The 23,674-nt window shown below is 39.1% G+C and overlaps 1 protein-coding gene across 5 annotated transcripts in view; it reads right to left on the bottom strand.

Moving 5' to 3' along the window:
- Positions 1-23,674, bottom strand: part of MECOM (MDS1 and EVI1 complex locus) — a 1,802,619-nt gene that overhangs the window by 36,512 nt on the left and 1,742,433 nt on the right. For all 5 annotated transcript variants that reach the window (XM_069213205.1, XM_069213204.1, XM_069213206.1 and 2 more), the window contains 2 exons: positions 18,694-18,781; positions 12,239-12,265 (listed from right to left, as the gene is read on the bottom strand). In XM_069213205.1, the coding sequence (XP_069069306.1) occupies positions 12,239-12,265; positions 18,694-18,781 (115 nt within the window). The remainder of the gene's footprint in view (positions 1-12,238; positions 12,266-18,693; positions 18,782-23,674) is intronic.

The raw sequence follows: 23,674 nt of genomic DNA, 5'->3' as shown, positions 1-23,674 counted from the left end.
CTGACAAGCAGATTTTTTTTTTTTTTTTTTAACAAAACGCCGTTGATGCCTGTCAGAATCTAACATGCAAAGCATAGAAAAATAAAAAATATAAGCCTGTAGTTAGCACGTCACCTAGGCTAAACACGTCGACGCCGAGCATTTCCACATCCTTCAAGTTTATGCTGACTGCAGATCTCCACTGGGCTGCCTGCTTTTCTGACAAGAAAGCGGGCAATATGCGGAATGCACTTATGCCTATCATTCATTGTTTTTTTGTTTAAAAGACATTTGGTTACAACCTGATCGGTAGCAGAGTTGAGCAATGGCATTTTATTTCACAATAATTTTTGGAGAAATTCCTTAATGTTAGACTATATGGTATCCTGTAGTTACAAAATGTAGGCTTGCTCTGGTGTTCGAAACACGAGGATATTTGTTTCGACGACGTCAGATCATTTAACAGGTAGAAACGCCAGTTTGTACCTTACAAAGTCAACACGGATTACCATTCTGCTCAGATAAATAATTTGAATACCGTCAAATTAGACGATACAAACACATGCACGCTGCACTGTTTAGACATGGCAAAAATGTGGTATAAAGCGCTAAGTAAAAAAAAAAAAGACAAATAAAGATTCAACGAAATAATAATTCTGATGATGAAAGACAGAAGACAGAGGTATACTGAAAAATATTTTCGATTACGCGGTCCAGACGAAGCATAGCACATTGCCAACAGAGCTTGCTCGTCAGTCGAAATAGCATGTTTCATGTTTGTTTATGTTTTACACCCTAGCTCGTTTCTCCAAAAGCCCACGCTTTGTTGGGGTAACCTTTGTTTTTCGTGTAACCTGTAGACTGCCCTCTAATTTCATGCTCCGTCTCTTAATGCGATCTACAAATTGCAACGCACGGGGTCCCATTGCCAATTTGCCAAGCGTCCTTTATCAGCAACTGAGAAAAAAAATATATGTCGCAGTGAAGTCAAGAAACATTTACTTGTCAGGCGACAAATGCGAAGGCCTTGGGAAGCGGCCGGGGCCGCAGACTGGCGGCCTGGCTTCTTCATCACTCAGCTACTACAACATTCCCCACAGATGCGGGGCGACAGCACATTTATCAATATGAAGGGTGCTGGCATGTACTGATCACAGGCAGAGCTGTGTAATGATGATGGTGCTCGGATAACAGGTAATGCGGTCCCGGCAGACAGCGCCCGCCATTACCCCCGATTCGCGAAGCCATTACAATTTTTTTTTTTTACTCTACCGCGACCCGTACTTATTTTTAAAAAATACGTTCTTAAAATGCGTGCGATATAATGTCTATCGCGTCCCACCCGTTTAATTACGCTCGGCAAGAAATAATTTAGGTTATTTTCACTAAGGTGAGAAAGAGCTGGCAGAATGAAAAATGACCTGTGACCCGGGGGCTGATTATAAGTGACATGAGGTTAAGATAGAGTAAATGTATGGAAATGAGCTGAAATATATATAGGCGTAGGAAACAGGCTTCGTTTATGAACACGTAATTGCCATGTCCGTTTCATTATCAAACATTATGAAATCACTGTAATTCCGACTGTTTCCGATAACTCTGCATTGTCAAGAATTCTAATGTTTTAAAAAGGTCTCCTTCCCCCTTATAGGTGTCAGAAAAGGCCATGTCTTTGCCATAAACACAATTTGTGGGAAACCTTTCAAGACTGTGACCCAAATCCTACTCACAGTATCTGAAACTGTATAACCTTCACCATGGATGCCACTAGCTGTGGAGGGGATGTGGTACAGTCGGTGCTTAATTTGTGAAAGAGTAAGTGCCGGTGCCCAAAGTTTTGCACATAAACCGGGGGGTGTTGCTGACTGTTTGGATTTCTGTATGCCATTGTAGCTTAGTCTTGATTCCACCTCATGCTTCTTCCACCCATCACCAGACACCCCCATTCCCTTTTCCCCACTCCGGTTCTTTTCCATTCCCGATTACTTTCTTTTTCACTGATTTTCCACCTTTCTCTTCTTCCTCCTTTTCTCCTTGTGTGTTGTTCACTCTTTTGTCCTGGGTCAAAGTCTGATGAGGAAAACTAAGTGCCAGTCCCCAAATAGGAGTACCGCTGGGAAATTACCAGCTGAAGTTAAGCACACGGTATAGTGAATTCATTTCCTACTTTAAGAAGACTGAAACGTGGGTTCTAATCCCAGAACTTGACCAAATGAGAACATGAGAACTACGATTCTGGGATAATGAGAAAAAATAAAAAATAAATCCATAATTCCCCACTAGGCTGAAATTACAAATGTGTGCATTGTAAGTGTATGTTACGTGGGCGGTGAAACACTGACTATGTGTCAATCTGCCCGGTTTCTGTTTACCAGTCTCTATACGTCTTCACCTACACTCCATCCACAGCTGGCCATTTTCCTAAGTCTATAAGAGACAAGCTGCTCCAGGCCAGGTTTTTGCTTGGCATTTTGAGCTTGTGGTCCAAGTTTTATAATGATATTAGCAAGACAGTCCCAGAATGCAAAGAAGAAAAGTTGGTCTATAGCAAGTGACCCACGGACATGGGAAACGTGACCGAGTTGCCCATTGTGTTAAAGATGTAGCTGCTACAAGAAAAATGTTTTTGTTCAAACTAAGTTAGTACTACCAGAAAAATCCAGTCTAAATATGAGAGATATGCAGTCTCCCAAACCGGCCTGTTTCTTAACAAACGCTGCCCAATTCTTGCAAGGAATAGATTAGATAACTTTCCAGCAAACGGATAATCAAGTTCTATCTGGAAATGGTGCTTGCCACAATGGAAACAGTACTTAAAAAAGGTGGTGTGGTTAAAAATTCAGGCAGAATATAAACTACAACCTGAGCAGAGAAATACAATTCTAGTTGACTTGACTTTTTTCATAACTGACAAAAGGTCAGATTTTATAAAAAATAATTAACATATCAACTAGTTTTATAAAGGTCAGCATGTCGCTTTTCTGCCATTGAGCCACTTAAGTAGTATATCAAAGTGGCTGAAGACTGAGAGATGTTAGACTCCATCCAAATGCAGGGTTCAGGTCACAATCCAGTATTCATCAGTTGCTGCCATTGGTGATAATGACTGTCATTCAAAGATCACCCTGAGTGAGTCTATTTTCGAAACATTAAGAGTTGGGTTCTGTCCTCATACAATGGTTCAGTGCCATCCAAGGTCTATGGGCCTGATTTAGAGTTTGACGGAGGGGGTTGCTGTATCACAGATGTGACAGATATCCCATCCGCTGTATTAGAATCCAATTATTGTCTATGGAGATTTTAATACTGCAGACAGGATATCCATCACGTTTGAGACGGAGTAGCCCAAACTCGAAATCAGGCCCTATGCCTCTGGACTGCCCACGATCTTTCCCTGTCTTTGATCTGGTGTACCAAATATGTGCGTGAGCAAAGCCACTTCAAGCCCAGATAGAGCATATGGCACACATTACATATTATGTGCCTGAAGATAGAGAATGAACATTACTGGCGGCATCTTAACCATCTGATGTTGAAGGTTGAATGCATGTCACCTCTATCATCTGATGTTGAAGGCAGACTGCAAAAAAATATGCATCTCTTCACAATAAAACAGCTTGATTTAATCTGTGGTCCACAGGTGCTGCCTTCTAGTAATCAGAAATGAGATAAAATACCTCCTGACATTGATTAAGGATATTGCAAATCGCCAAAGAGTTCTGTGACCATGTGGAGAAGCGAGGCCAAAGCCCTAGTTCCTTTATAAGGACATGGAACTCCGGGGTGGCTTGCAAATATCCTTTTAACATACTTTAGAGAGTATTGTATTCCCTATAAAACATGGTCACACCATCACCCTTCCCACAAACAAGTTAAATCATGGCTTGTAGCCTTGCTCTTTTATATCGTATGCTTGCAGTCATGTTGGATAAAATTTGAACCAGAGAGTCAGACAGCTCCAAAAAGCCTCCAAGTATTAGTGATCATAAAATAAATATATGCGCACAAAAAAGTAATCAGATCCGGTGGCTGAAAGGAGGCTGCTCTACAGCACATTGTGGTGGAACAAGTTTGGCACATTATTACTGTTACAGCAGGTTTTATACCTAAAGCACATAGGCCCTTATTACAACCAGGGTGGGCTTCTGACCACCGGGGCCACAGTGGCAGTTTGACCACTGCCAAAGCCGTAGTCCGACCGCTTTGGCGGCCGTCAGACCACCACATTATGACAGTGGTAGTTCAGCCACGGTCGGACCGCCAGCACCACCAGTTTCCCGCCACTGGAGGGACTGGCGGTCCTAATCTGCCAGGTCAGTGCTGCTTGCAACGCTGCCCTGGGATTACGAGTCCCCTCTCCACCAGCTTTTGCATGGCGGTTGCTCTGCCATGTAAAAGCTGGCAGAGAAGGGGTGAGGGCCCCTGCACTGCCATGCCGAGTATATGGGCAGTGCAGGGGCCCCCATCGCGCTTTTCACTGTCTGCATAAGTGCTGTTGCACCCTACCACCACAACATTTCCGCCGGCTCAATTATGCACCACCGTCCATGTTGTGGGCTGTTTCCCGCTGGGCCAGCGGGAAACTCTTAATAGAGGCTGCGGTAAGGTCACCGCACTGGCGGTGGGTGACCTTACCGCGTGACTTCGGCGGACGGGCTTTTCCATCTGCCGAATTTATAATGAGGCCCATAGTCTTCAATTTGATGTTTGACTCCACAGATGGGTGGGTGTGTATTCTCAGGGCACGTTTCCATGACTCGGTTTGTCCATACCCAAGTGCTTTGTAGTAGCCTCATTCTCTAGCCTTTGTAACATACATTTAAGGATTTTGGGACGCCTGGTGTGCCATCGACCAGTGAGCAGTTTGAAGGAGCCACACTTTTTTCAGTGTATGGAGCTGTAAGTGTACTTTGCTGACCACTGCAGTAATCAACTTTTGACAATCTAGCTGTGTGGGTTCTCAAACTGGTGTGGGGAGAAGGAGAAAGAGGGGGAAAGAGGTAGATTATATATGTGTGCGTGTATATATCTCCTATATTTCCTCCCTTTAGTGGAATATCAAGAGCAGGCATTCTGCAATGCTTGCCTTGGTCTCCACGCGGTAGAATGTGTTTTGAACACCATCTCTATACTTTTGCGAGTACGGCAGATACGTATTTAAGACCTATGACATACGGCAAATATTTGTATTAAACAGCAATAAATGGCAGAGGGGGATCTCTGGGGTATGGTGCAAAGCATCCTGTGCGTTAGGTGATTACATTTAATTAAAATCTTTTTTTCTAATTGGATCTCTTTTCAGTCCCCTGTGGATTCACAACTGTTGTAAGCAAGGGCTCAACCAAAACACAGGTGAAGTTAGAAAAAAACGTAATTGTACCTGTATGCATTAAACTACTTAAGCGCTGTGTTAGTAGCATGAGACATTATTTCAGACTAAGTGACAAGATTGATATTTTTGCTTTTATAAACACAGAAGGCACAAGCACAGTCAAATAATTCACACTTCTCTCAGCATATTGACTTCACACGGAGAGTGAGGCTCAACCCTTGAACCCTCCTATATTCAAGATAATTATGTGACACAAGGAACCCAGCAATACATGTAATAAGTCCTAACTATTTTCGTTATTACTGTCTACTCTAATGTAATAAGACACAATGGTTTAGCTTTTCAACTTTATTACAGTTGAGTTGTGATACCACAAAGCTTGCCGGAGCCAACAGAAAGTGTAAAACACTTGAGGTTTAAACAGTGAAAGGCAAAATCCACTTTTTTGAGATACCCCCACGTGAAGAAAACATTGGCAGAAGAAGAAACTTTAGGCAGTACCTTTATATTTTGCACAGCTAGAGTTAATCAGAAAACCACAGGAGTATATCTGAGTACTACCACGTACTCAAACACAGCCAAGAGACTTACTTTAAACTACTTAGGATTTTTTATTTTTTTCTTACAAAATGTTAATATTTGCTTATTGGTGCATTTAATTTCAAGCTGCAGCTTCCTCATTAACATACTTGGCTGCATCATTTCTCTATATGGTGACAGGACACCTCAGTGACTTGCAATAACTACATAATGAATGGTAGAGGGTACTTTGGCCCACATGATAAAATCTATTGTCTACCAGTGTATCTTAGGTGAAAGACTGAGGTGTTGACATAAGCGCTTATCGAAGACACTTCATCACAAAGTCTGATTCATAAATTTCTGTGGGCTCAGGTCCAGCTAAGAGGGCTTAAGGGAAGAGAATGAGGCATCACTATTTGAAAATGATGCTTAGTACTTTGAAAAATCACAATACCTGCAGATTATTCATAGTACTAAATTATGGGGCAGAGGTAGCACACATCGGTGTTCCAAGGAGTCGGCAGGTTCAGACAAGTGTGAACACCCAAAAAGTTGCAACTTTGTGGGTACTGACGAGCATTTGTAATGGACATCGTACACCAAGTTCTATGTCATAAAATAAATTGGATTAAGGGTTGGCGGTAAAATGGTCCACATTCTCTTGAAGCGGATGTCACTTTGCCCACCAGCAACTGCAAAGATGTTATAGGCACAAATTCTCATTAAATACACTTCTGCAAAAAATCCATATGGTTAAGTGTAGATGAAGGAGATCTGGATACACGGAATCCATGATTTAAATAGTTTTGTACGTGCAGTCCTGAGGCTGCTATGTTATGCAGATTTGCAGAGCGCACTATCACCCGGGAGGGTATCCCGATGCTGAACAGATGTGAGTCTAACCAAATCTAGAGCCTAATGGGTCTACTCGAAAAGCCACGCCTTTGGCTTCTAGTAGAATTCGTGAAGTGGAGGCTTTTGTGTGTAACCGCAGGTCATCCATGTTTTGGGAATGATGTTCGAGAAGGCTCCACCGCCAGCTCTTTTTTTTTTCTGTGAATTCCCGAAAACTAAACATATTTGCATGCCATGGAAATTAAATCTAGGTTGCCAGTTTCTTTGAGAGCCCGTCTAAAATATGTATTTACCATCTTGCTACAAAGTACAACTATAACAAATCGTAGCTTCTGTGATTTATTTTGTGCATGCAGCAGTTCAGTCAACAATTTGTCTATTTCTTTTCATGGGAAGAACAGATGACAATTTCCTCCCATCTTGCGCTAATCTCCGATCACACAAAGACAGTATTTCACCAGAGCAGTAACGGCCATTTACATATGTAACAGTTGTCGATGTTATCTGCAGCCAGATGTCTGTACACAGAAACAGTTTCACCCCTCCTGGTCCCTCTGCGGCCATTAACCTTACCCTGACGCAAGCCACTCTGAAGTCACAATTCCCAAGCCCTGCCACAAAAATGTAGACATTACCATACTCGGGTAAAAGGAGCATGGATAAACATTTCAGATGGGAGGATATCAGCAACTATGAGGCAGTCCTATATCTTGATTTGTTATTCAGTACATATCAGCCATTTAACTACACAGGCATAAAAAACAAAAACAGCCAGATTAATTGATAGTAAATGGGCACTGTCATCTATTAAAGTGCCTGGTGGCTCAGACACTAGACTGTTTAATAAACGCTCCATAAGAGATTCACCAAAATGACTGATTTTCCTGAAAAAATAACTTTTTTGACACTGAAATGCGAGGGACTTAATTGTAGAGCTTGTAATTTAAGAAAAAATGTTATTTGACAAATCACGCTTTTTACACAGCCTCAACTATTACATATAGAATTATAGATGACTCAATGTGAATAACGGGGATGTTATTAACTGAAGGATTCTGAATAAACCAAATAGACAAAAAAAAAAAAGAAAACTTCACATTGTCTATGATGCCACTCAGATCCCCGAGATTAACACCCTCGTTGTCCAGTTACCCAAACTGCACCCCCTCACTCCAAAAATCATCTGCCCCAGATTCCAACATAAATGCCAGGGCGTATCTGGGGAACCATGAATAACATGGACTAAAAAGAAAGCAAAAACAAAAAAAACATTGACCTCCCAGCCACCCCTCCAACCTCCGCACAACCAACCAACCCCTCATAAACTGAAAAAAACACCCACAGCACCCTATGAATATATCTAACCAACTGCCCCCCTTAAGAAAACTGGTCAACAAAAATACCAGGCCTCCTGTGAAACGCCCTCTGCGCAGTCCTGCCCACGCCCAGCCCAAAAGCTGCACTATACACTATCACATTCTGAGTAGAAAGTCTGTACCGCACTAAAAGTGGCTCTGTGAGAGCCACTACCAGCGTGGCTTAATTTCTCCTAACGCTCTCTGCAGACATGCGCAAGAGGAGAAGGCAACTGGCACAAGAACAGCACCGCCCACATTCTCCCATCTCCTTCAGGTCTGTTGAGAGGCGGGAGAAGACAGGCGGGACCACCAACCACCATTCTGCTGTCATGTTCTCATCTCCGGAGACCCCGGTTAGACACCAGAACAAAGAAAGAGAGTGCTTCTCGTGTGCGGTCACAAAAGTGGTTACTAACTTGAGATAACCACTGTTGTTACATCACGGCAGTGAATAACCAGAGTAGGTCAGTTATTCACAGGCTCCAATGGAAGGCATATACAACAACATACGTATCTGAATTTTTACCCCCGAAACAAGGCATTACCAGGAGGCGTGGGAACACATCCTTAGTGAGAGCAGCCAAGAAGTCTTGTGTGTTCTTCGTAGTATTAAAAAAATCAATCAGTGAGTTTTTGCATTTTCTCAATTTTTTTAACCCACCGTAAGATGTAAAATGTTAGTTTTTCATTTTTACAGAAACTGAATACCAGGTGTACTTGGCTGTAATAACGGAAACCCAATTCCCAACTGACTTTCCATAATGAAAGAGCAATGTTTTAATTAAGTATTCCTTGAGGAACTTTCTCAATTAGATTCACATCAAACTGCTGGACACTATCCCACCTTTTGATCCATAGGTCTACAAATTACCAAGAAGGACCACGATGTGCGATGTGCCTCAAGTTTGCGTATCCTTGAGCAGGTATGAGGATATAAAACATACACTGCATTATGGTTTCCAAATCACTTCATGTCGCCTGACCAACTTGTTTCCAGTTCTGGGCGTTTCTACTACAAACCACTGCTATCAAGCATGACGGGCTGACTACTTCACTTGAATTAAGTAAAGATCACTGCCCTGGAAGGTATCAATGGATGCCTTGAACTCAGAACCTGGCTTTCTGATTAGAAGGGGAAAAGTGCCTACACTATTTTGCATCAATCTGCCCATTCAGGCCTCTGAAAATGGTGAAACCCAACTCGTGATTTTGTAGACATACACAATGCAATCAAGTGGAGGCGCTATACGGTTTAACATTTCCAGCACATATTGCATCATTTACTGTTTCTACTTGTAACAGAAAATTATTTGTTTTTCATCTTTTCATTTGAGTTAGGATAGGTGTGAGTCAATGACCACCATGAATTCTCCCAGGTGACGTACTTTGTGCACTTGTAACAAGGCCCTAGGTAGGTACAAGTTTGATTTACAGAAGTATACAAAACATAAAAGGATAGGTCCACTTTTATTCCAAAGTTAATATCCAGTTTTGTAAATATGGTGTTTAAAGGATGCCGTTTTTAAATTGACTGATATAGACAGTCTGGAGGAAAACTATTCTTTAATTCAGGATTTGGTGTAGTGATGTTTTTTAATTTTTTTTATTTAAGTCAACATGTTTTGCATTATGATTACTCTTGCCAGCCATCATGGGGCTGCACAGACCAATTTTAGTTACGCTTTTTTGCCATTTTTACTTAGATATGATTACTAACCTTAAGAGTGTATTAGTTGAAACACTGTTTGAGCATTCGTCACACCTGAGACTAAGAGTATATGTGGTATAGCATGGTCTACAGGCACAGCTTATATAGAGTTTACTACCCTTTGATCTTCTGACACAGAAGTCTGGCTTCACCACATAAAGCCCTGCGTTTTAGGCCTTAAACTACATTTATAATTTCTTGTATTGGACTTTTTGGTGTTAAATGAATGCACAGAAAGCAACAACTTGAGACACTGAATCAAGAGAAGTTATTTTGACTGGGTAAATGTGAAGCCTGTTAAGATAATACCAGATTTCCTGTACTTCATAGACTGAGTGGAAATTATGTAAACTATACAAAAAAAATTTCTCAAAGTCACAGATCAAATTGATGATTTTTTTTATATGTACTGGCTGAAGTTCAAGCAAGATGTTGGGATGCAATATTAGTGTCACGCTCCGATTTATAGTTGCTAATATTTCTGAATAAACCAGGTGTAATGAATAAAAAATTTGCAAGGCAACAAGGAATATATTTTTACCTGGTTCAATACAAAATAGGTGTATGGGCCAGTTACTAAAATCTAACTGCATCTTCTCTGAAGCACATGGTTCATGCTTAGAGAACCCACAACTGGATTTCTAAAAAAAAAGTAGAATACGAAAGTAAGTAGACAGCACTCATTTCGTGTATATTGGGGGCATCAATTAAGGACTACTTTGTAATATATGGAGGGCCACACTTAGGGTTTGGTGGAATGGGAGAAATGCTGTAAACCAGTGGTCCTCCTGGTCTACCAAACATGGAGCTCACTATCAACATAGCATCTGATGGGTTCACCAATGATAACCCCTACCCCGAGGTTCATCCATTAAAGGAACGCTGGGTCATATAGAGTAAGACGCATTCTGTACTATTGAAGATGGGTCAACGGTCACCCATTTTCTCTGTCTGTGTCCGCCACATGAGCAGGGAAAAGGCAGAATGGCTCTATTTCACAGGGAGAAAACTCCCTCTGCATGGGATAATGAGGCGAATCCTACTCTAGTTGCAGCTCCCTTTACAGCACTGAGAGCCCTCCCAAACTGAAATGGATCTCCAAACAGGAAGGATATCCCTCTACCACTATGAATTTAAGTAAGGAAAAAAATATTAACTCAATAAGATTGTGAAATTTACTTTAATGAGATTCCTTTAACTTGGAAGCGGCTCAGCATTATCAGAAGCTTTGAATATCATGAAATGAGCAAGTGAAAACTGAACACTACAAAATGTGACCACAGCAATACAAATTGATCGTGTGAGAAACAGTGTTCAGTGTTTCCTTTTGAGAGTAAGAAAGTTAAATTATTAAAACGTTCTAAGTAGAAAATGGGGTGTGCAAACATTTGCTGGAATCAGTGCTATTAAAAAAAAAAAAACGTAGACTAATTACTATAAGATACTGTTATATTTTAACCATGCAGTTCTGCTCTGGCACCTACGTTTGATAGCATCTGAAACCCATCACTGAACATTACCCAGAAAATATACCTTTCATTGCAGCTCAAACATTACCGTCTTAAGGTTTTAAATATACCCAGTGTTTTTAACAATGGATCACATTTTCACAGATATTTAGGGGCGAGCACAAAGTGCTCCGTCCCTCTTCTAATCTCTCTTTAAGAGGATTTTAACCCCACCCATATTACATCTGTCACTTTCATTGGTTTGTGGGCTTGCCTTTTAAAATCAGCTTGTTTTCATTCATGAAAGGCATGCATACGTCATGCCTTTTCCGGTGTTTGAGAGCACAGGTAAACTACTGGAAACATAGGAGGCTCCATGTTTTCCGCACGGGTTCTGGACTACTTTTTCTCTTTATTTCGCAGCGCGATCACGCTCTTTTTTTTTTTTGTTGCATTTAATGTGGCAAGAAAAGTCCAGTTAGGAGTTTGCAACGCTAATAGCTCTAACCAGATGTAATGCGAGACCCATTGCATTGCAAATGCTTGTTTTTGTACGGGATTGCTTGTGTTATTTTGACAAATCGAGAATGATACTGAAGCAAATCAAGCAAAGCGATGCTGAAACTCTGGAAGATCATACAATAACGATAATAGCTGTACATATAGATCACACAGAACTATATTAGGAATATCTATGCACTTTATACATATTTGCAGCTGTCAGATGACTGCAGGAATGCATAAACAAGTTAGCTATGCTGATTTGAACCTATGACCTCCAATGTTAATTTGTTTTTTATAATATGAAGCAGCCCAATGAACCACAGGTGAATGCTTCACACATTTGTTTGCCATTTTAAATCAATTACTTTTCTCCCATTGGGGACGGTTAAAAACAATACTTAATTCGAACACATGTGAATGAAAAAAGCACCAGAAACATGAAAAAAACGTTGTAAAGCGTGACATGTCCAAGGATGCCATTACAATGATATATCTAAATCATGCACAAGTCAAATATAAATGGGAAACTTACCCATGTTCTTTGATCTGGCAAATGGAACTGGAAACAGAATTAAAAGTACATTAAATTTCTGTCAATGGCTTAATACTCTTTAAACAGAGCCCTATTCAACTGAATATTGCATAATGTTAATATCTTTAAGGTAGGGAATGCACTAGAAATAGTAGAACAGTTCAAATAAATCACCGTCATCAGGAGAGATTTCACAACATGTACACGAATAGGTGAAGACAAGTCAAAACATAACTGAGTGGCAGTCTGGTGTGGTGGTGTGCAACACATTCGAATTGGAACCAGTTGAACAGGACTGGTTTTTCAAATTGGAGTTTGGGGAAATCTTTATTGCAGTCAAGAGTAATAACCTATATATCAAGGCTCCATTGGTCTTTGTTCTCTACTCTCAGTCTCTAGATTCCTATTAAATCTGTTATTCTTACACGTAAAAGGTAGGTCACCCCCAGATTCACAAGCACAACTTTGATTCTAGGTCCAAGGCATCAGTCCTCTGGTTTCTAGAAACAGACATCAGTCCTCTAGACCTCACCGAAGACCATGTCTTCTCCGACCCAAAACAAGACCCACTTTCCAGAAGCTCCATAGTTTTTGTCATAGAACAGTTCCTTCAGAGATCCTCTTATTATACAACTCTGAGGCATTGTGGTTTGTATTGGAACCCGGTCCCCCATGCAATCGTAAAAGCATTGGGGGAAGCGCTATAAAGGAATGAATTCTTGTCTCTCCTACTCAAACCCTACAGAACATGGATTCTTTGGGGAGAGTTCCAAGACAGAGGAGGTCCTTCATTCCAACATAGAATGTAGACTTTTTTGGCATATTCCGATTCAAATATATACTTTTCAATCCACAGGCGCAAACGTGTACATGCATAAATAAGTTTTGAGAATTGGGCCTAGAGAGCTTACATCCTAATGATGTCACCAAGAAGAAACAGAAGCAAAGAGCCAATAAAGGCTGGGAGAAGAAGTGCAATTATTACGCAGTGAGCAAGACTGGATTGCTCCCTATCCACTGACACACGTTAATGAGATGTTAAGTCAGCTTTTCTAATTTGGTGCCCGCATCGGTTGGTGCCCTGATGCTGTTTCCTTATCTTACGAAAGCCCAATAACTCACTTGGCCTTATTAATCTCACATGTAGTTGCAGCCCCTTAGTATGCAATTTATTATTCTTGGCATCTTTCTATTCAATGGTACACCTGGTGGTTTAAAGGGAATGGAGGTAACTTGCTGGTGCAACAAAATGAAAAATAAGATTTAGGATAAATCGACCCCCTAAAGTGTCATTCCCAAATGATGAAACAAACAGTTTTTAGGTCTAACTTGGAGAGGCACATTTGGATATCAAGCCATCACAAACGTGAACCAAATGAATCTGACAAATCTTAAAATAGGTCTATAAATGTTGTCAATCCAGGACTCTCCATATTGATAAATAATGGTGCGTATATCTTAAAGGAAAGCAAACTTCTGTACAAGGACCAAAATTAAAGATGATAAATGTTACATATGTTATGAAGTCTGGTGATATTGCATCGTGAACTATCGACACACAGTATGTTTCACATCTTACAACAGATAAAGTTCCATTAGCATGCACTCTGCAAATAACACGAAGTGATTAGTTACACAATGTGCTACAAAAACCAATAAACAAAGTAACATAAAAGACTTACTAGAAACATCCTCTGAATCATAGAGCATATAGACCATTAAATACATGAACAATTACACATTTTAAAAAGGCCAATGCAATCTGACCTGTTTATAAACCAGACAGTAGTTGCAGAAAACAAAATGTAAATTTCATCTTAATTGAGTGCATTTCTGGATTTATACCAAATGTACTTTTAGAAGTATCCTTGGAACCATTTACCTGCACCTGATCATCAATGTAATAAATCGTGTTTTGTCCACAAAGCAAGTTTACTTTCCCTCCCCATTCTCAATGAACTCAGTTGGCCAGACGAGTGAGTAAATGCTCTTCCCATCTTCGTTTACCCACATTAAGCTAATTAGAATGAGGTTGTAACTCTAAATTCTTTCCGTCTGCCACTGGTTCAGAGGAATGGCAGTGGATAACTGTCTCGGCCATTACACTCTTATTGTGTAGGCTTTGAAATGCAAACAGATTTGTGCCACATGATTGGAAGATGTGCCAAGCTACACATTAGTATATGACACAGTCTGTTTGCAGGAAACCTTAATTTGGAAGCAAGGATGTGGGAACCCAAATGTACATGTCAGGCCATCTTGGGGGAAATGACAAACCAAAGGATATCAAGATTCTTTCTGCCATTGCCTCTGTAACACTCACAAATGTAACAGTCTTACTTTTGTTGTAGGGACTGAACTTCCCCAAAAATGCCAGTTTCTCTCTTTATAGCAAATGGAAAGGCAGTGTGTTAAGTTTCAATGAACATTACTGGTTTATGTTTTTGGTTTGCAGCCCAGCTGTAACTCTAAAACGCTACACTAGAAAATGCCAGATTTAATCTCTAGACAGTCTTTTCTGTAGGCCATGTGTGTTTGATTTATTCACCCCACCCGCCAAAGTCACACATTCCTCTTGAAATAACAAAATCCTTCATTGTCATCATCTATATTGCTGTTTGACACAATCAGAGCTTATACGAGTTACTTGGGCTACAGACTATAATCAGGTTAGAAAAATAATGCTTTAATCAATTTCCTAGAAGGAAGAATGGTGTAAATCCCCTGAATTACTCCAGGTGGCCTTTTCCACAGTATTTAAAAATACATTGCTACATAAAACTTCTTTCAGGTTGGGGGGCGGTGGGAAGTAGGTCATTCACAACATTGTACGGTATGATTGTAAAACTCTTGAGGACCCCTGGAGGTTAAGTTGATATTTTATTTAAAATTGTACAAAAGCATACAAAGATGCCAGAATTGGAGTCAGCACCTAAATTGCATTCTTGCCTGCACAGATAGTCAGTGTAACCCCCACAGATTAAATTGCCATGTGCTCTCTTTTCAGAACATTTGAGAGTGCAATACACAATGAAATTCATTGAGAGGTAAAGTCTTTGTTAATAGGAGAGTAAACCTACTGCATGGGCATTATTATAGTGTCCCTTTGGGGTTCATACAAAATATGAATGATACTCTTCAAAAATGTACTATCAAAGTCTTGGGTGCTACAACCAAGTTCAAAGTTTTTCTTCATAGTTCCTCTTTCTAGCCTCTCAGATTCTTAACTTTGTCTGCCAGATGAAAAAGGTAGTGACAAACAGAATCTAATCATAGCGCCTTGTTTAACAACCCATAAATTCTGAAATGCATGGTAACAGTATGTGTGCATGTGTATCACATACTGCCAAAAGATCTAAGAGCACCAACAGGGCAGAGAGGTACCATTGGACTAATGACCGGGTCGGTCACATGGGTGTCAAACAGTGTACTTTCTGTTCCATTATTGGATGAAATCCCCATAGTCAATCCCTTGGAATATAGCTGGATTCTTGAAAGGCGTACAGTTGAATTGTTATAGCCTTTGCAGAACCGAGCAGTAGTAGTATTTTAGAACGTGAACTATAGTAGTTGCGCTCCATGTGGGGATAAACAGCCCTTTTTAAATGGGTCACCTAAATCTATTTAAAAAAAAACTCGGACACAAACAGAAAGAGCTAAGACGATGGTTGTCTTTGGCATATTTTCTAATGAGGAGGGCTCATTGCTTTTGGTATTGGCTATAACCTTCTTTTCACTGACCATTTATCAAAGCAAAGAGCTGGGCGGATTTGGTATGCAGAGCCTCAGCTAGTGACCAGGGTGAACCTTTTCCATTTCCTCTACTAGTCCTAATGTAGAGAATAAATTGTTCTCTAGTGATGTCACCAGAGAAAATAATCCATGGGGCTACACCAGCCGTAAGTTAATTATTTTCAATAACTTTTCTGAATAGCAAGCCTATGTGTATAAAGCCCCGATTTTAGCATGGATCGTTTGCTATTATATTGATCTCCTTCATTTGAAAATGTATTCTTGGATATATATATAATAAGAGTAAACAGGGACATAAATCAAGCTGGTTAAATGTGGGGTTTGCACTGTTTGTAAACAATGATACATTTATGTAATTGGTTATATGCCCGCTAAATTTTAGGAAAGACGGGCGAGTGTCATGTTGTTTCTGCTTGCAATATTACAGTAGTAGATATAAGGAGGCAGTAGGGGGCAATGAACATATTTTCCTTTGGACTTTATCTTTGCTGTAATTTTTTACATGACAATAACAACGATCTCAACTGGTCAAAAGAAGCCACCAAAATAATATTTATCATGCATTTGAGAATATAAAGCTCAAAAGAATAGTCTCACAATAAACTATTCTTTGGTGGTAATTTTATTAGCATGGTTTTCTCAAAGGTCAAGGTACATTGATGTAGTAGAGCACTGGTTCCCAACTTGTGGTCCGTGGACCCCTGGGGTCTGCAAAGCCTCCTCAGGGGGTCCGCGACAGCTTGGAAAGTTAAATAATATTAACAGATTAGGTCCCAGGCTTTCAGGAAGGACTCAGTGAGGGTTCCCCGGGTTCCAATAATAAGGTGGGGGTCCACAGAAATGAAAAGGGTGGGAACCACTGTAGTAGAGAATTACCTTTATGTTAACATCGTACTTTATGAAACTTACTACAGCTAGATTTTACTTTCCACTTGTTTAATATAGTTATTGCTCCTTACCTCAGACACATACTAGAAGTTCACAGATTAATTTTAATGGTTTAGTAAGTGCTAATGAAGGTAACTAGATAAATAAAGAAAAAATTCTATAGGTTACAGAACTATTACAGACTGTATAGTGTTTTCCCATAGTTTCTCTGCTAACATTATTATGTAAGCCACTAAAGATATTATTCCCTTCGAGATAGGCATGGGTGCTTCTTATTGAACAGAACAGCATGCAAGCTCACAGGTTGTTAGATGTGAGCTCCCTTTACCAGTATTACTGAATTGCACTAATGTTGGCTCCTGCAGACAAACATCCATAAGAAGCCAAACACAGAATTCACCAAACACAAATATGAGTCTACTGGCAGCTGATAAGGCATGCAGTTAAGATGATTGACCTCCCTAAAACTAGTATTATTTGGCTATATTAGCCACATAAAAAATCCAATTCACATATTAAACTCTTTTCAGAACAATTACACACTCTTATAAGAGTTTTACATACATATAAGTTGGTATTCCATCCAATGTATTTCCCCACATAAGTTATGATCGACAATTTGTTGCTCAGAAATTTTCATATTTGCTCCAGAGAGCAAGCAAAAATCTTTTAGTGTAGCAGTTAGGTCAAGACTCTGCACAGTGAACCTTTGAGGCCCTGAGGAGCGGGATGGGTGCTGGGCCTGGCACCAGGCCTGGCCTTCCAGCCAAACCCCCTGCACACCTGATGTAGGTGGCCCTCACCATATTTATACCAATAGTTAATAACACCTAAAAGCACAACATGATTAAACAATCATGTATTCAAGCCAATAAATAATACTACATGCACAATGTACTGTTGCATAGTGTTAAGGGCAATGTGATATTTATTCACATCTGTAAAATAGTTTACATTTGCAAGTTCATCTGTGCTATCAAGGATGAAGTCATTAGAAAAGCATGTGGAGTCAGAGTTACAGTTTACATGGCTCTTGTGGGAGTTATGGGTTGTGAAGCTAACAATAACATGACGAGTTTTTTTAATTAATGTGTTCAAATGTGGTTTTCCAAGTGAATTTTTGAGATTTTTATACACAAAAATTACAGTGCTATGAGTAAAGCTAACCATAACTTCACTTTAACATTTTTTAAGGAGGTTTCTGGGTTTTTACATATCATATACAGCATTCAAACCTACAATCCCTGAACCCAACCCCATTGTGCACGACCATTGCATCAAGTAGACTTAAATACCGCATTTTCTGCAATAAAGGCCCAAAGGTATGTAATATAAGAATATGTGTCTGCATATTTGGGTGCATATAGGCAAGGTGCACATCCAGGCACAATGGTTCCATTAAGGAAATGTACTACTATACCCATAATATACAGAACTATTCTTGGATTGATACTTAGTTCTTTGATATTGATGTTACTGGAGCCAAAGTTATTTTATCACTTAGCTTATTAAGTGCGTTTGAAAGCCGACTTTGGTCTATTTTTTTATTTTATTATGTGTCCTGAAACAAGTTTAGTGTGACTGGTAAGTCTGGCAATTGTGGACTCCCATACATAGACAAGCATTAACTCATTACAGATTAATGCTAAAGCTTTTCTCATCAACAATATTAGGACGTGTTGTTCAACCACTGCCTTTTATGTATGCAAGTATGTAAAATAAAATGTAATACACAAACTGTACCAGACTGTTTTTTATAGTGTGTTAACAGTGACGTTAACAAGGCACTTAGAAATACCAATATAAATACTCACTTGTGGATGAAACAAAAATCCTGGTGGAGGTCGTAAGTATTTTTCCTTTAGAAGTTCTAGCGGGTCACCTAGTTTTCTCTTCTCTACCCTGAAGTAAGTAAAAACAAACTTTATTTCAGTGAATTAAAGATATTCAGTTAATTAGAGGATAGTTATCCATGCAAAGTCATGAAAGCTTCATTTTAAAGCTTGAAATAAATGAAGAGGCACACCATACATAATAAATATTAGCTGAAAGAAGTAAAGAACAATCATCAGCACAACACGAATTTGCTCCCAAGCATGTAATCTAAAATATTGTTACAAATATGACATTCAACGTTTAATCAGTGCTTAATTTGTGCCTGTTGTTTCTGGTGCGGAGCACCAGAAACTTATTTTTGAGGGCCGGCACTTATTTTTCTGCCTCAAGCATTTACTGCGAGCAAAAGACCCACATGGGAAAGACAGAGGAAGAGTAAAACGAAAAAGCGTCACAAAGGGAGAAAGCAGAAAGGTTCAAGAGTGAGCTGAAGGGGCAGGGAGTGGTGGTAAATGGATTAAAGAGGCCCAAGATGGCTTCAGGATTATGCTGCCTCAGTATTAGGTGTTCGCACATTTAATTACAGCAGCAAGAGCTTAAGAGGAGGGCTTTGGGAATCCGGCACATGTTTATTTACAAATTAAGCACTGCGTATAATGCAATTAATACTAGAACCAACTTGAATGGCTATTGCAGATAAATGTTTTGCACATACTATTTATTGTCTCTCTTGTTTATTTTGGCCCATACAAAACTTGAAATAGTTTCACTTACATTAGTTGTAATTATTATCTATTAATATCTAGTTCAAAAACTGAATTACCAAAAATGCTATTAAAATGGAAGAATACGATTAATGGTCGTCGCATCAACACATTTACACTTGTACCCGTTTTACCATTCTAGATATTGCCCAAAGAGCTAAGTTAAAGTAAGGGCTAAATCACTATCAAGGGGAATGCAATCTGCTGCCATTAAAAAAAAAAAACAGACATTTCCAACTACATTTCACCAGCAAAACTAATTAAAATGTCTAACATTATTGCAAATTGAAGCATTTTTTTCACTAGGTGTGCTCTTCTACAAACCTATTTACTTGTTCATGGAATGGGAGCGAGGTAATGTAAAGCAAAAAAAGCTGATGCTCATATAACACCGTGAGAACAGATCCATTTGTAATAGTTTGGATATCCTATCCCATCAGTGAACACTCCAAGAGGCAATGCACTTGAAAACTACACAGATATATACACCAAAGTGAAGCTTCCATATGGATTTCGGCTTAAGCTTTACGGTTATAAACAGTATGATTAGTCAAGGTTTAAGTAATGATGCTTTAAAGGATACACATTTCATCATGGCCCCCAAATGATTAAAAAAAGCTCATCTCATCACCGATAAGTTCTGGATACAGACATTCAATACCAGCCATATATGAAGCATACAAACTGCAGTATTTGAGACTTGTGAAATTGCCCAATTTCATTTTCACAAATTTCAATTAATAGTCCAGAAGTTGGGGCAATTTTTGCAAAGTATATGTGCTTAATTGATAAGATTTCATCTGCCACAGTATTTTATGGCTGGCTAAGAATCTATCTATATTGGGATATTAGAGTTATTGTTGTTAAAACAGAACAAATGCAATTCAGAATATGTTATCAAAAACACACGTTTTTTTCCAACAGTAGGTGAGGCTAAACTATGTGGGTCTCTAAAGTAAAACCCTGAGCTAAATTAGGAAAGGTTACATGGGTATCCTCAATTTTAGGAATTATTTAGCTTCAGTTGCTCAAAGTGTACAGAAAGTGATTATTCCGGAGATAAGTAGTAACTAACTACCACAAAACATTTTCATTGGAAAAGAACATATTTATTCGATTTCATTAAAAGAATAAACATTGATAAGATATGATGTGGTGTGGCAAAAAGAATGTTATAGGAGGAAATAGCTTTGGTGATGCATTTCAGAAACACATTGAAATTATAAAAACATGTTTATTAAAGTTCATTAACAATGTATAACAAAATATTATCTTGGGTATTAAGTATTTTCTAAGCACCTCTAATTACTGTGTTCATAGTGTACCAAGCGAACCTAACCCTTATGAAGAAGTCTGTCTTGATTCTTCTTAACATCTTAAAACAAACTTGAAGTCAATCTTCTTGATACTATGAAAGCAACTTATAATATAGATAAGTGAACATTTATCAGTCAATAATTGGCACCAACCTTCCAAAAAGGGTATTTTCCATGCAAAGCGGCATGCCCATCTCAACTTATACATAAATATATATAGCACGTGATCATGTACATATCACGTGATCAAGGTCCAGGGGCGCCAAAACGTGCAGGGTGCATTTATACTGATGACTCTGAATGCAAATAAACATACGTTTCAGCTGCAGGTCCTGCTGCAGGAGTAGCACACCACCACGAGGGAAATGTTTGAAAAGCGCCACAGTGCCTGACAACAAGGGGACCAGTGCAAGACACTGAACTGAGAGATTTTTTTATATAATATATATATATATATATATATATATATATATATATATATACACATACAGACATATACACACACACACACATACATACACACACACATGCAAGCAAACAACAAAGACAAAAGAGGGATCCCAATATCCTCCAGCTCCTTGCAACAGTGGTCTGGGATAGGCTCTGGTGGCCCTTAAAATATGATTTAATAGAAGTGATGGCTCCAAGCAACCGCCACCGCCAAACACATTTCAGCTTAAGCCTTTCCCATGGGACTCATAAGAAAGTCTTTGACTGAAACGTGCAGGTAAGAAGTCATTGCTTTGTATCAATTCACTGTTGCAGATTTCAAGTTTTTGAGTGATCTATCAAGCGTGGAGTAACTTTAAGGAAAAAAAAAAGGGGGGGGGGTCAAAAACACGTTTTCCTAAAAGGGATTTCAGACATGACTACAGCCAAAAGCACTGGACAGAATTACACCGATTTGGCAGAAAGCTAGATGTTGGACCAGAAAGAGTACTTTTTAAAATTCAGTGTAAATCCCTTCATTAGTTTTGAAGTTATTAAAGAAAAAAAGACGTATATATTTAGGGATGCAAATCCTCAGTAGATCATACAGATCCCATGCTGAGTTCTTGGTCATAGCATACCTGGACCATGGCAGCATAGTCTACACTGGTTTCCCCAAACTAATACTCCAACCGGCTTCCACAAAGTCACCATCATGGGGATTTATGGTGTTCTACTCTAAAAAAACACAAGGTCACATAAGATCAGGTTTAAAGAATGGCATTACGTTTTAAGTGCCTTGAAAGATACCCAAAGCATCCTGGAGCATGGGCCCAGGATACCACCAGAAGAACCAATCAACTACTAATCAAAGTTTTAAGTAGCTAAATTACATAGGTCACTTGGAGGACAGAACTGAAAGCTCAAAAATGTTCTCAGTCCATATCGAAGGGCTTACCTAATCATAGGTCTTTCACAATTCCCTTGAAAGGTAATGTTTGATTTTCAAACAAGCATCTGACTGCTGAGCTACAACACAAAAGGAGTAGGTGGACCTGCTAGAGCAGGTATTTTAATTAGAAATTATTAATAAGTGTTTATGTAATTTGAATAATGAATTATATAGAAAATGAATAACGTAGAGAAAAATAATGCATGCGTTTGAAAATGTGACCTTCGAGAATGGCCACCAGTGTTCACAAAATATACTAATTGATGATTAATACTTATGAAATGTTGGAAATGTACTAGATTAATGTAGTAGTATGTCATATTAAGGGTTATGAAATATGCTCTAGTTTTATTAATTGTAGGCCTTAACTTAGCAAGTGTCTTGGCCTACGTTTGCCAGGCCTCATGCAGAAGTTGTATTTCTTAGTGATTAATAGAAAATGCTGACCTAGTGAACTAAAATGTGAAATGTCCATTGTCTTGTTAAAAGTGCTTAACATAAGCTTTTCTTGAGAACCGACTAACAGGAGATGATGTTCCTGCTATAGTAACAATTTGTGTGTAATGTGAGTGAGATGTACTTTCCCAGGTAAAGAACAATGAAGCCACTGACTGGAGCTGAAGATGCAACAATATTGTTACCTGAGGAGCCGGATGATGAGGACATCATAAAGTGTACCAATCAACTTCATGAGAAGAGTGAAATATTAGAATTCATAGATTTGGTATAGAAATATTATTGGGTAGAGTATAAACGTATGATTAACGGACCAATAGGGAATTAGAGGATAGTTTAGGTGACTTTGATATAACAACGCGACAGAGGAGAGTTATTCAGATTTTAGGTTTTAGAATAACTGATTTTGAGAGAAGAGATTTTAGGAGAGCTTCGAGATTCATTCTGTCATTGGGCTCATACTCTCTGACTGAGAGCCTGATGCTTTGCTGATCATTTGATGACCTGAGGACGAAGTCTGATTCTGTTTGCTGACCCGTACCGTGGATAGGTAGATATGACGGAATGTGAGTGTTATACATTTTATACCTTTTCTTTCTAGGTACTAACTGCGCTGTTTACTTAGATCCATAGCTAGATGTTTTTCTAAATTTGTTCTCTAAACTGTTTTGCATGAAGCCCAACATGCTGATGCTAATCTTACGTTAGTTGCGAGCACTCAAATCGACTGACGAATTACTGGGACAAATGTTTGACGAGTTATCTTGCTGAATTCTATGTATATTATAGCTCTATTGCAACTGATTTTGCATTTGATGTGCACTGTAGCTCTAGAATGCGTCGTGATTCAAGCTTTGGTTAGACTGCGTTTATTTCGCCGCTTCGGACAATCAGTATTCTTTTTATGTGTGTTTCATTTGATTTTGAGATTAATCTACATGACTTTAGTATTGTTAATATGAGGGAAATAAACTTAAACTTTTACTATAGTTGTGTAATTCATGGCTGAAAGGTCATGGTGTGTTACATTTGCTGACCCCAA

The sequence above is a fragment of the Pleurodeles waltl genome, chromosome 11 (assembly GCF_031143425.1).
Source record: "Pleurodeles waltl isolate 20211129_DDA chromosome 11, aPleWal1.hap1.20221129, whole genome shotgun sequence".
Taxonomy (NCBI): Eukaryota; Metazoa; Chordata; class Amphibia; order Caudata; family Salamandridae; genus Pleurodeles; species Pleurodeles waltl.
Note: the sequence above shows the minus strand (reverse complement) of the source record. Positions and strands in the feature narration are given on the sequence as shown.